Source organism: Callionymus lyra, chromosome 19, assembly GCF_982586985.1.
Source record: "Callionymus lyra chromosome 19, fCalLyr1.hap1.1, whole genome shotgun sequence".
Taxonomy (NCBI): domain Eukaryota; kingdom Metazoa; phylum Chordata; class Actinopteri; order Syngnathiformes; family Callionymidae; genus Callionymus; species Callionymus lyra.
In genome coordinates, this window is record NC_141836.1 from 9413444 (window position 1) to 9427308 (window position 13865).

A 13865-nucleotide genomic window follows, 5' to 3' on the forward strand; every position below is an offset into this window, starting at 1 on the left:
TGTGTGTTTTCCTTTCTTGGGGTACAGTTTTGGACACAACCTAAATACTTGCACCGTTTCAAAAGTTCAATCAGTTTGGCCCATGTATAAGATAAAATCGAACAATACCCTTTATTGCTCCGTGACTACTCACTTGTGTATCACAGTAACGGTGTAACCCTCTCAAGCATGATTGCACAGTAAGTCCATTTTTATCGACACCACTGGGTACCTAAGTGGTTAACAAGCAGCCCTAATTGGCTGGTCGGCGTGTGCGCTCGTGTGTCATTGTCATGCGTGTTGTCGCCTCCGTCTCCTCCTGTATTTATAAATCTGTGATACGTTTTGTGGATAAGAGAGGAAAAATAAAACATGGAGGAATATGAATTTGAATATCGACCCACATAACACTTGAATAATCATGCAAATTCCATCGTATAACCTGATTAAATGTCACATTAGCATCAGTGCCCACACGCTTAATGGATCTAATAATACTTCTGGTTAAATTTTCCTGATGTGGATCACATGATGATATAAGTTACATCACATTCCAACCAAGACACGGATTATTTTATTTTTTTTACTTTTTACAAGAGTGTCAATCCAAAAAGCCTTTTAGCGTCGAAACACTTTCCAAACACTGCCGACGTGAATCAACCGTTCTGCCTCAGACACAGTTTGGTTTCGAGTACAAAGAGGCTGTGGAGAAGCAGAGAAACGCGTTTCGTCACGGCCTATGAAAGCGTTTTCCATCGTGCACGCGAATATTTCCTCGGGGTTTACTGAACAGAATTGTGTTGTGTAATAACACGGCCTTTTAAAAATAAAAAATCAATTGTTTGAAACCTACTTAATAATTTTAAGAGACTAGAATTCAGTTTTAAATCCAAATAAATGGATCATAAACGTCAGTGTTTTAATAAATATGGCTCTTATTCCGGCTTTCTTCCCTGAGCCATCCGTCCATCCATCTATGTCTCTGATGGTCATCCTAGCGCCCGAGCATACCGAGACAGGGAACGTTGTGTGAAGCTATGCCACTGCTCCTGGCGCTCGTCCTACAATTCATCATCACTGAAGTGCTGCAGCAACCTTCACACACCCCCCCCAACCCAAAAAAAAATAGGAAATCCTCCATCTTTCCCTTTCTCCTCCACTGTCAGAGACGCTGCTATGACACACATTTCAATCGCAGACTGATTTTCTCCGCTTAGCATGTCAGTCAAGTCTGGATTAATCAATCGCATCCTTTCTGAGAATGATCTGTAAACAAGCGTTGCGCTCTGTGCCGTCCCTCGCCGACATTGTTTAATCCGACATCTCCTCGCCACTCGCATAAATTATTGATCCGTGACGCTCCGTTCTGTGGTGCTGAATGATAAGATCCACCGGCGTTTATGGTTGGAACGTTTGGAGGGTTAGCCAGGCTTGTTCGTGGAGATGAACGTCTTTTTTTAGTTTTGTTTTCGGTGAGCGTGTTTCGTGCCATGACCTGGCGTTCTTGTGTTCAACTGGCGAAACGAGATGTAGTCGTTTTTGTTGCTGGCAAAGGGTGAGACTGGCAGCTGGTCCTTCAACAGTCTTTAATCGCCGGCGATTCCCTTTTTAGTTGTGTTTACAATTTGTGTAGCTGGAATATTGGTATTGACACACAGTCTGCTTCAACCAGGACGCTTAAGGGAAAAAACCCAGAAAGTTAACCTGTTATTAATGAAGTAATCTTTGTTTTAATGGCAACTATAATTTGCTGGCAATGATACGATACATCGCAATACTGTAGTAACGAGGATATATATTTGTAGTATTGTCAAGTACTTGACTCTGGTGTTGCAGAATTTACAGACCACATGACTCTTGACGAAGTCGTAACTGCTTTAATTTGTTTTGAAACTTAAATATGTCCAAACATCCGCCGAGTTGACTGTATCCTCTCGTCCCCAGTCATCGCCAGGATATTGCGGGATTTTATTCTATGTCATCCAACTGCTTTCATTTGTTTTGAAACCCAAATATGTCAAAACATCAGATTTAAAAGCTGCTGTAGTCTACTGTATCCTTTCGTCCTCATTCATCACCAGGATGTGGCTGGATTTTATTCTTGCGTCATCCAACTGCTTTAATTTGTTTTGAAACTTAAATATGTCCAAACATCCGCTTTAAAAGCTGCTGGAGTCGACTGTATCCTCTCGTCCTCAGTCATCGCCAGGATATTGCGGGATTTTATTCTTACCTCATCCAACTGCTTTCATTTGTTTTGAAACCAAAATATGTCAAAACATCAGCTTTAAAAGCTGCTGGAGTCGACTGTATCCTCTCGTCCTCAGTCATCGCCAGGATGTGGCAGGATTTTATTCTTGCGTCATCCAACAGCTTTCATTTGTTTTGAAACCAAAATATGTCCAAACATCAGCTTTAAAAGCTGCTGGAGTCGACTGTATCCTCTCGTCCTCAGTCATCGCTGGATCCCACAGGATTGCAATGTTCTTTTAACTTGGACAGAATGACATCTAGTGTCTGAAAGTTTGTTTTTGCAACAATTATTTTTACAAAAAGCGTAAATATTTGCATGTTTATTAAAAAAAACATTATTTTACATTATTGAACTAGAAACCCCAAATTAAAACAATGGATAAAATATGTTTTTTAATAATCAATACAGTTCTGTTGAATATCAATACAGTAAAGTGGAAAGTAATATTGATATTTTCTTAAGTTAACATGCTCCCTGAGATGAAGTACTGGGAAAAAAAAGGTAATACACAGAAGTTTGTCAAGTCGAGCACACGGCAGTGTCGAGCCTTTTTATGCAAACACTCCCGTGGTGAGGTTTGTCCTGAGTTGACTCGGAGCTCCTCGCAAAAACCTGGATTTTAAGACGGTGTACACAGCTGAAGTGGCCCCAGAGGCTGTTTGAAGGATGTGAATATTGGAGCCATCAGATGTACATTATTTATCATAGTTATATATGCCAAACTCTTTATTACAACAAATATGAGACGCCCGGGGATCAGATACACGTAATGTGATTCACAAAACCCCATGTCTCTGATACGCAATTTGGAATAAACAGCGGGAATCAATGCATGTTATTAATATAGCTCCCAGTGGTGCGATGAGTCCTCAAAATTGAATCCCGTTGACAAACTCGCAGAAGGATCAGGAAGTTGTCTCGACAAACATGAAGGTGCCCTAAACAAAGATTTTATTTTTCACGGTGGCAACACCATTCTTTGAGTCGGTTGTCAATAAAAAGCAATTTAATAAAGTCACAAACCAGCGATTGATGTTCCTGATTAGCAAAGAAAGGCAGCGGAAGATAAATAATTGATGGTTTGTGGTAACATTAGTATTGTTGTCATAATGTTTAATGACTGTCTACTGATGTATTGGTTTAGCGGGCTAGTCAACTATTGCTTAATATAGTTGCTGTATTGCTGTGTCTAATTGGGAAAAAAAAAAAGTTCAATCAATAAAGTTCTACCTAACCTAATGGTAAAGTTTTTGTTGTCGGAACGGAATGTGTTTTAGTCGGCGACTTGGTCATTTTTGAATTTATTAGTGAATATTTTTGTAGCCGCTTTAGCTGGAACTTTAGCTTTAGCTTGAACTTAAGCTTTAGCTTGAACTTTACAGAAAGTTCAGTTTGGAGGGGGATTGCTGATGGCTCATGTTGTACAGAAGGGTACAGGTCCTCGACCTTTTTCGTATCTCGGACCGTTTACATGTCAGGATTATATTCACGTACAGATGCTCCGATAGGGAAAAAAAAAAAAAAGTAGCATGAACTGCGAAAAACTACAATTAAGTGCCTGTAAAAAAACCCATCTTGAAACGACGCTGAATCAGCAAAAATATGGACTGGTTACAACATGATGTATTTGCATCTATTGATTGTACTCGTTTTTAATCGTTTTTATTTTATCGTTTTTATTTTATTTTGTATTATCTCTTGTACTATTTCTTTCTCCTTGCACTTTATTTTCTTCCAACTGCGCTGTTGTGAAAGTGTGTTTCCCCTCTGGGGATGAATAAAGCCTTTCTATTCTATTCTATTCTACTCCGATGATGGGGTTCTTTATGTGTGCGTCTCCCAGCCTTTAAGGACTTTATGCCAATGTGCAAGTTAGTGTTTTAGTAAGTAAGTCATTTTTTATTTATATAGCGCTTTTCCAGACCAGGGTCACAAAGCGCTTAAACAATCAAAACAATACTCAATAAAGTATATACTTTAAAGGTCAAGATAAAACTGAGAACACAACAGGAGTTCCAGAAAATCAAGGAAAAGCCTGAACAAATAAAAACGTGTTAAGATGTTTTTTGAAGGAAGGATGATGGAATGAAACCTCGGAAACAGAATTTCAGTTTTAAAATACTTTGTTTTACTAATTTTAACGAGTCAAGAGTCACATCGTTAAAATGAGTAAAACAAAGACCCGATTAAAGACTGGATTTTCTCTTAAATAACATTAGCATGTGACTCTTGACTCCTTAAAATGAGTAAAACAAACTATTTTGAGTCATAAAAAACATGTTTTATTGTTTATTACTTCCTGACATTGACCGGATTTTCTCTTAAATAACTTAAGCATGTGACTCGCATGTGCCACATCTGGATGTGAATCCATTCCTGATCGCGACCTAATTTCATAATCTCTATTCTGAGTAGTTGCTGAATAAAATAAGTGAAGTTTCACTTCAGGGAATTTTTGTTTCGTTTGAACCTCTAACACATGGCATCGTGAGTTCAGTTCACAAAAGTGTTAGTGGAGCGACAACCTTACACTTAATGACAGCCTTTTCTTCGACGCTAAGAAACTGGTTGTTTTCTGAAGATTGTCAGCTGGTGTGAACTCCTACGCAGCATCTGTAAGAAAAGCTTAAACAAAAAAAAAAAGAAGAAATCCTCTTTAGAGTGTATCTTCCGATTCGTCTTTGGAATTTAAATTTGACATTCAGCGGCGTGTGTGTGCCGTCAGGAAGCAATTTCCAGGTTGTATTTATTCCTGATCAATTTTCACCTCCACACTTAATTCCGTCACTTCCTTCGTGTGACGAAGGCTCTTTCCTTCCCCTCCGCCGTCGCCCCTTCACAGTGGCGCTCACACGTCGGGGAAACATACGTGAGCACAGGCATGTCACATGAAGCCATAATGTGAACAGATGATCCGCCCGACTGTTGGGGAAACGAGGCCCAGTTCACAACATTGGCAGCCACGGAAATGCCAACGCTAATTGCTTCGCTGTGCGTGATGTCCCGGTGTGTCGGTGCATGCGTGCGAAGAGTCTCAGGAGTTCGACGCTCTTCGCGAATCACATTTGATTCATGCCGGTTCTTTCGATGTCGAGGCGCTTTCGAATAAAATCCTGGAGCACGTTAGGGTTTCTGATTAGTACTTGAGATGAGTATTACCGTATTTTCCGGACTATAAGTCGCAGTTTTTTTTTTCATAGTTTGGCCGGGGGTGCGACTTATACTCCGGAGCGACTTATGTGTGAAATTATTAACACATTATTACGGGTATATCATTTCACATGTTGTTTTCACACTAAACCACAAGAGGGCGCTCTAGGCCTGTGTTGATCATTTCGACGTAGAAGAGGAAGCGCCGCATCTTCTACCTCCGGAGTTAGCGGTTGTTTAGTAGTTGTTTAAAAGTGACACCGAGGATGAAGATTTCATTGGATTTTAGTTATTTGGAGTTACACGGATGGTTTGGTAAACTTGTTAGCATGTTATTTATGCTATAGTTCTCTGAATAACTCTTAATACTTTATGTTAACATACCAGGCATGTTCTCAGTTGTGTCGTGTAACGTAACATACCGTACAATTATTCAGCCTGTTGTTGCCTCTATTCTATATTTTTTTTAAATTGCCTTTCAAGATGACATGTCTGTTCTTGGTGTTTGATTTTATCAAATAAATTTCCCCCAAAAATGCGACTTATACTCCAGTGCGACTTATATATGTTTTTCCCTTCTTTATTATGCATTTTATGGCTGGTGCGACTTGTACTTCGGAGCAATTTATAGTCTGGAAAATACGGTAAATGCATTTGGTCCAATAACTGATCACATTAACTGACAATATTGGATCAGTTTCTTCTTAACGTTAAACTATTGTGTTGATTTAAGTGTGTCTTAAATAGATGTTGGACTCTATTGTTATCAGTGTTTGTTTGTACAAAACTATCTTTTCCTTGAAAAGAATTACATCAGAAAATGTGCTTAAGCCCTGCCCACTGAAAACGCTTGTATTTCTGGATATAAAATCTTGTTTACCATAACCAGACCCACTCTCACTGATTGGTCAAGTATCAAGGTATGTCACACCGCATCATCAATTTCCGTAAGTCTCACATTAGTTGCGCTTTAATAAAGGGAATCAGAACATCAACATCTTGTAGGCAGTAAAAAACATAAATAACATTATAATTGGTAATAAATGATACAAATTGAGGAGAAATTGAAAAAAACATCATGTATAAAAGGATTTAACATCATTAAATACACGGTTAAGACGTTTTTATTTGTTCAGGCTTTTTCTTGATTTCTGGAACTCCTGTTGTGTTATCAGTTTTATATTGACCTTTAAAGTATATACTTTATTGAATATTGTTTTGATTGTTTAAGCGCTTTGTGACCCTGGTCTGGAAAAGCACAATATAAATAAAAATGATTTATTTACTATTAAATGTAGCATATCTATTTATACTTGCCATTAAAATAACCCATTAACCATTAAAATAATCTCCATGGCTTCATACATGCTGTGTAGGTTGTGTCACGTTTCACTTACTTTCTCTTTAATTTCCAATGACGACGGCTGTATAATCACTGGCTCTCAACGTATCTAACAATGAAAAGGTTCCTGTTGTGATAAACGGACGCACCAAGAGTAGCAGATATGAAAAGCTGTTAAACAATGTGTGTGTGAAGTACAATTTCCAGCGAAGCAACCATTCACCGTGAGGAAAGTTGGCGTCGGCAGCATATGTGTGCGGAAGCGTGTAGGTGGCAGAGAATAAAACCAACACACCAGCCAAACGGTGCATAAAGATAGTGGAACAGTTGGATGGCAGCCGCCACAATGACTCGGGCCATTGGGCAAAGTGGTTTTTCCAGTAGAAAACTGCTAGTATTAGAAAAACAAAGCGCTTACAAGAACACCTTGTATGCTTGTGTTTATAACCATTTTCAATTTTCCCAAATACCATAGTCATCCTTTGGTTCACAGCCAGTGTTTGAAGAGCTTTCTCATGGTTTTATCAATGTTTATGAGGGATTGCAGCGTAAAACCATATGTTGCAATGAAACACTGTGATTTATGTCGACCAATGGAATGATCTCGGCTGTACGATCAATGGCCGACCATGTAGAACGAATCGATGAGTTAGTGAACATTGCGTCTTTTATTATTCAGCAGTTCAATGAAATTCTTTTATTATCTCCAAGAGAGCCGTTTGTATTGACCCCCAAACCATCGAAAAGGCTGCTCAGTGAGGCCAGTTAAAAAAAAAAAGGGGGATGTTAAGTATTGACGAAATTGATTGAACATACCCTGCATATTTTACCAACCGAAAAGGTAATTTAAATTTTGACTTGATGATAATTCACAGTTCTTTAAGCCATGTTGTGTCTAGCTCTCATAAATCAAATATCAAAGTTAAAATGAAGCTCAATCACATGGAAATTCAACTGAGAGACACCCAGGGGGCAAACTCATGCCAGGGGTCTGTAAAAAATGTTGTTTAACCTTAAACTCGCTGGTTCCCTGTGGAGAAAGCCTCGGGCATTCTTGCTGAGGGGACACTTCAGCTAGTCTTGGACTGCTTATATGTTCTGTACACCTTTATTTTCAGAGACAGTTGAAGAGATTTGAATTTTAAATCCACTGTAAGGGAATTTATTGTAATTGTCTTCGTTAGGAAAACAAGGCGCTTTACGATCAAAACAATACAAGGTTAAAAAACATATTTAAAAAGTTAGACAACATGGAGACAAACGCAGCAGCCCCAAGAAAATTAAGAAAAAGCCTGCACAAATAAGAATGTCTTAAGATGTTTTTGAAGTAGTCAATAGATCATCAAACAGAGGGATTTCTCTCCTCTGGTCCTGAACCGTGTGCGAGGAACCATAAGTAGATTCTGATCCACAGACCTCAGAGCCCGAGCTGGGGTGTAAGTCTGGATCAGATCACTGATGTAAGGAGGAGTCTGACCATGAATAGATCTGAAAGTAAGAACCAGAATTTTAAAATTGCTCCTGAAAGAATCTGGCAGCCAATGCAGAGTTTTTAAGGATCGGAGCGATGTGAGTTCTTCTACTAGAGCAGCTCAGAATTTTATACTAACTGCAGGCGATTCCACATTAGGAAATAATTGTAAAAGAAATGCTTCACCATGCATACTTGGGCACTGACCGTGGAACGACAAAATTTAATATCCCAAAAAAGTAGCATTTTTTCACATGCTCTCTCTGGCATCTCTCTCCAGCTGAGCTCATTTCTACAGACATTCTGACTTTTCACACGTTATTCTCACAATATTTTGTCACAGTTATGTTGACATCACGTCCTTCTCTCTGCTCTTCACTAAATTTCCTCCCGTCTTTTTATTTATTTTTCAAAGAGTACCGTGGCACCAACTCTTTCGTGTGCGATCCTGTGCGTCATGTGTACGGAAACCGGAAGGTGACATGGATGAGATACTGGTATCCCATGACAATCATGTGTAGCGTTATTTTGATGCACTAGTTCACGCTACTGTAGCTTAAAAGTAACAGAAATATTTTTCCAGTAATAATGGTAAATTAGTTATTTGTTGTGACTTAGTTTTCATCAGAACAAACTAGTATTTTTTTTTAGGAATCCGGTAGTAAATGTTTATAATAGTAGTTATTCAGTTAAGTCACTAGATGGATTCATTCAAGTCAATAAAGTTCATTCATCGATTAATAATTCTTCCAGCTTGACCATCTTCTTCAGCTTCTAGTCTCTCAATCCGTCACTTTGTCATCCCTTAATTAAATAATAATAAACAAATATTTGCATGTGTAAACACTCAATGAACAGGCAAATAAATAATATTTGTTCCTTCTGTGCTTTTAATATTTATTTAAAATGTACGCAGATCGCACATACTGGACAGATTCCAAAACAAAAGCACACACCTGGTCCGAAAACACACAAACAATAATCCGCCATCTAGTGGCTAAACTTAAGAACTACAGATATGAACATTAACTACGTGTCTCGAAAATGAAGTCACCACGAGATAAGAATATCTCTGAGTATCATTAGGTAAAGAAAAAAAAATCATCCATGCCACCACCCCAGGTCCGTACTCGTGTGATAAGGAACCGGAATATTTTCTCAACCGACATCTTCATGTCTGAAGAAGATAATTATCTGAGGTCCTTTAACCTCGAACGTCACTTTTGTTTTACCGGTGAAAAAGGGAGGAACATTAAATCCGACCTGAACACCAACAATCATAGGTGTGAATGTTTTTCCGAGTGCCGAACCCATTAAGCGGGATCTGTCATCCACGTGGCTCTCGCGCGTCTCGAGTCTGTTTCGCGACACCTCTTGTGCGTAATTATAATAACTTCAGATCATTTGCATTGTCTCTTTACAGCTCTCCATGTCTCAGCTGGCAGCTACTTCACGATACCCGACCATCAGCCACTCCAGCTCTGCGTTGCCGTGGCAACAGTCGTTTCCCTCGCTGCTCCATCCTTCCCCGTTGGCATCGGCCCACCAGCTGTCGCATGTCGTAAGACTTCCCACCCCCGTCCACCCTCTGCACACGCATGCACCGAAACACGGTAAAAGACGGCGATGTGCACTTAAAAACAAACACTAAAAACAACATTCCTACATCCTTCGGGATGTTTCGAAGATGTCTGGTGAGTTCAAATGCCGACCTCACCTTCAGTGCTCTCCGTCCCCCAACTGTGAGAACCAAAAGACACTTCTTCTTGTTCTCTTCGGAGCCTAAAGTGCTGATCCTTTCATCCTCGCAATCAAAGGATTCATCATTCTTTGACTTTTCCAAAAAAATGTTCTGCAGGGACAATTCAACGCAGAATATTTTTCACGTTAATTTCTTTCCACTGCTCATTCCTTGCCATGGGCTGGGTCGGATGGGATACCTCCCTCCTCGCCCCCGACCCCCCCTGACATGATGCCCATTTATTTGAGATACAGAACTCTTGCTCAAACTTGGCTTGAGAAAGTTAAGGCCCCGGAGGAGACATCGGTTAACCTCAAAAACTAGTTTAAACAGTTTTAAAAAAAGATTCCGATGAGTCAAATTTGACGTCAAGAAATACATTTTCCAGTCAATTGTTTTTCCTATCACTTTAAATTAAATAAATTCTATTTATTATTTTACCAACAATAATTTTTGCCAAAAATACTCTCCATTAATTCAAAATTGGGGGGGGAAAAAGGTCTGTCAAAGTATGTGACAAGGTTTTTTTAGAGGAGCTGTTGCATAATCATCTAAATATGAACGCACAGCGTGATCTCCAGTTGTGGGTGTCTGCAGCTGAGAATTAGTGGGAGGTAGTTTTCTTCTTCCCTCTAGAGCTCACATTGACTTATTCTAAATTCATATTCTGAGTTACTTATAAATAAACACACGTGTCAGAAATTGCATCTGGAAAAAATGCTGTTGAAAATATCAAAACATGACAGATTTTTTAGCCAATAAGCTAGTTTGCTGTTTATAAGAACCTTTTTTTTATTTTTAATATGCATTTGTCTCCTGAAAGAAAAAGAAACTTCTTTGAACTAATCTCAAAATAAACAGCATGTGACGTTTCTCTTAAATATCTCTTACATAATCATCTAAAAATGAATGCTCTTATACCCAGCAGTGGGCGTTTGCTACTGAGAATCAGTGGGAAGGGATTTTTTTTTTTTGCTTTTATTTTTCCGGGAGCTTCACATTGTCAAAAATGCATTTATTTAACAATAAACCAGGAGAAATGACGGGGAAAAAAGTACTTTATAATCCTGGGATATATTTCCTGCCTATCAAAGTCAGATTCCATTTTTATTCAAACATCAAACAAAAATATCAAATACATTCCCCCCCCCACAAGAAAATTCCATACAGTATATCCATCGCCACCAGCATTTTCTTCCTTTCATTGTCTTGATAATCTTTTTTTCTCCTGCTGCTCTGAATGCTGCAGATTAGCTGAGATGTAAATCACTCTTATATAGATGATGTCTTTGTGAGCAGCTGGCTTTAAACCGACGCACGTGAGTGAGTGATAAGAGCTTCCGTACATTAGCCTAATACGCTATAGAGTCAACCGTCGTTACGAGAGACTCTTCCTGCCTCTGGAACAGTGGACTGCTGTCGAGTGAGGGATGGTTTCCCGGGACGACAGGATACATTTTTGTATTTTCTCTCAACTAGATTCAGACTTTTGCCTTCGGCTTTGCATGACTTTCATCGCTTATCGATGAGTGCAAGTAGAGCACAGACCACCCGTAGACTTGAGGTCAAGAGCACCATTGTTTACCCTGATTGCTTCTGATGACAGAGCTGGCGCCATGTGTTGCGGCCTACTCCCATCAGTATGTGATTGTGTGTGTGAATGAGGGAATGCGTGATTGTGTGACCCTGGTCTAGAAAGTCGCTATACAAAAATACATTATTTTTATTATTATTATTGGAAACTGCGCTGGTTTTAATGAACTTGTGATTCCGCACTGCAATTTTAAGTGTTAAATACACAAAGTTAATTCAGGTAAAGGGACTCCATCTTTGAACAATGATAGATGGTTAAGGAGTCAACAATCCAGACTTGCAGGCAAAAAGTGAGCTTATATTTGCAATGACAAGAAACTAATGAAAACAAAAAGACTAATTGTCAACCTCTACGCTCACCATGAAAACACTCAGTGGTGCATTCAGGTACGTCGTAATTCATGGTTTTTAGTTTCGAAGTTACTCTTTGTAAAAATATTAGTTAATATAGACATTTAAGCTTATATTTTAGCCGCAAATGGTATAAACAAGTAATAAAACATGGCTTGAAAAAACCCAAGATAGATTTTTATTCCATTCAATTGTGATGAATCGCTACTAACCCACTGAAAAACACTGATTAATTTGAGTAAAAAGATCAGTGACAGCTATTCTCAGGATGGATGGATAGATTGACTTTAATAATCCCTCTGGAGATCTTTCAGGAAAATGGGTTTCCCAGTTCACAGCAGACGATAGAAGGTACAGCAAGTTTCATAAAATCATGAACATGAACAAAGAGCATACAAAAGAACAAAGGGCAAGTATAAAGAACAAGGGTCAAAGGAAATAACTGAAAGAAACGATACAATGGAAAAAGGATTCAAAGATTAACATAGATTAGAATAATATCATCCGTTCACTCTGCTCCTGCTCCCAAATTCAGAATTATAAAGTCTAACAGCTCGAGGAATGAATCAGTATTTGTTCGTAAAAAGTCATTAAAATCCTATAATGAGTTATTAAGAAGCGCCTTTAACTGATTAAGGGACAAAATAACTATCGTTAAGGCTTTTTGGGAACTTCTTAGAGCTTCAAAATGGAATAAATTGAGGGAAAACGCTTGAAACTTGCATCATGTAGCAGAATAAAAAAAAAACCTTTTATGATTTGTTGTTTGAACTTCTTCCAGGTGAAGGGTGCCGTCTTAACGGGTAGATAAATATCCTTGTACTGTATATGGTTCACACCGGTCGTATTCATACGGCCTGGAGGAGGCCGGAGATTAGAACCGGAGCCGGAGGAGGGATTATACCTTCACTCTGGCATCGCCCTCGGTCACAAGTGAAGATATGAGCGACGCTCTCTGGAGAAATTCTGGACTTGAATGTAGTTTTTGATGCTTTCTTTTTCTACTCCGGTGGGATTTTACTGGCGAGTCCAGGCGTGGAAGAAAACATTCTTGTGAAAGACCGAAGTAATAATCTTTTGAGAAGTAAATGTGGAAGTGAATGGCTAGTTGGTGACTCTTTTGAAAGTGAGCGTACATTAAAAAAAACCTTATAGTCGTTTCTATATCGTGTATAGTTTGCAGTTTATGCTGACGTACATTAAGCAGAAAGTGCGTGACTCACCACTAATGCAGAGATCAGGATCTTTCTATGTGTTTTATGAACCGCTTCTGCAGCATCTTAAGCTCCTTTAGAACCAAATTTATATACATCCCTCTAAGTGCAGTGTGTTCTGGGTGTTCTCCAAGCTCTTATCTGTTCACGCTCTAAGCTTAAATCCACAGCCGTCCCCGGAGAGTTTTTTTTTTCTTACACTTGTATATTTAACTCTTAATCCAAATTCGGGTTGAAATCCTACTCATTGAAATGGGATGTTGATTGGATTTGTATTGACATGCCGACATCCTTAAGTAATTAAAGCACGTCTATATATAAGTACATGGCCTAAAGTGAAGCACAATTTATTCTCATGAATATTTTTTGAAAGATTTTTTTTTAATACCTTTTTGTGGGTAAAACGGTAATTCAGTTTCTGAATCTTTGGCGATGTTTAATCAAATTGTGTACTTGTGTACTACTGCCAACAGAATCTTCATCTTCGTCCAAAAAGACACTTAAAAACATCCAAATACTACTACCATACTGCTCGTCTGTAACATCCAAGTCTCGGCATTAGAATTAGTTTCTAAAAAAAACATTGAAACTGAGAAGAGGCTTTTTCTTTTGTTTTAGTAACGAATGAACACGATGTAAAATGGCTACTGCCATAAAGAATGTACGACGTTGATATTACACTACTCTGACACTAGGGGAAGCTAGAAACTCTTTTAAATTTTTTTCAAAGACTGCGAATTGGGCCTTTACAAATAGATTTGAATCATCTG

The 13865-nt window shown here is 38.7% G+C and overlaps 1 protein-coding gene across 2 annotated transcripts in view; it reads left to right on the top strand.

Annotated features, from left to right (window-relative positions):
- The window catches only part of nphp4 (nephronophthisis 4), a 117492-nt gene that overhangs the window by 54950 nt on the left and 48677 nt on the right, over positions 1–13865 (top strand). For both annotated transcript variants that reach the window (XM_087781194.1, XM_087781195.1), the window contains one exon: positions 9620–9757. In XM_087781194.1, the coding sequence (XP_087637320.1) occupies positions 9620–9757 (138 nt within the window). The remainder of the gene's footprint in view (positions 1–9619; positions 9758–13865) is intronic.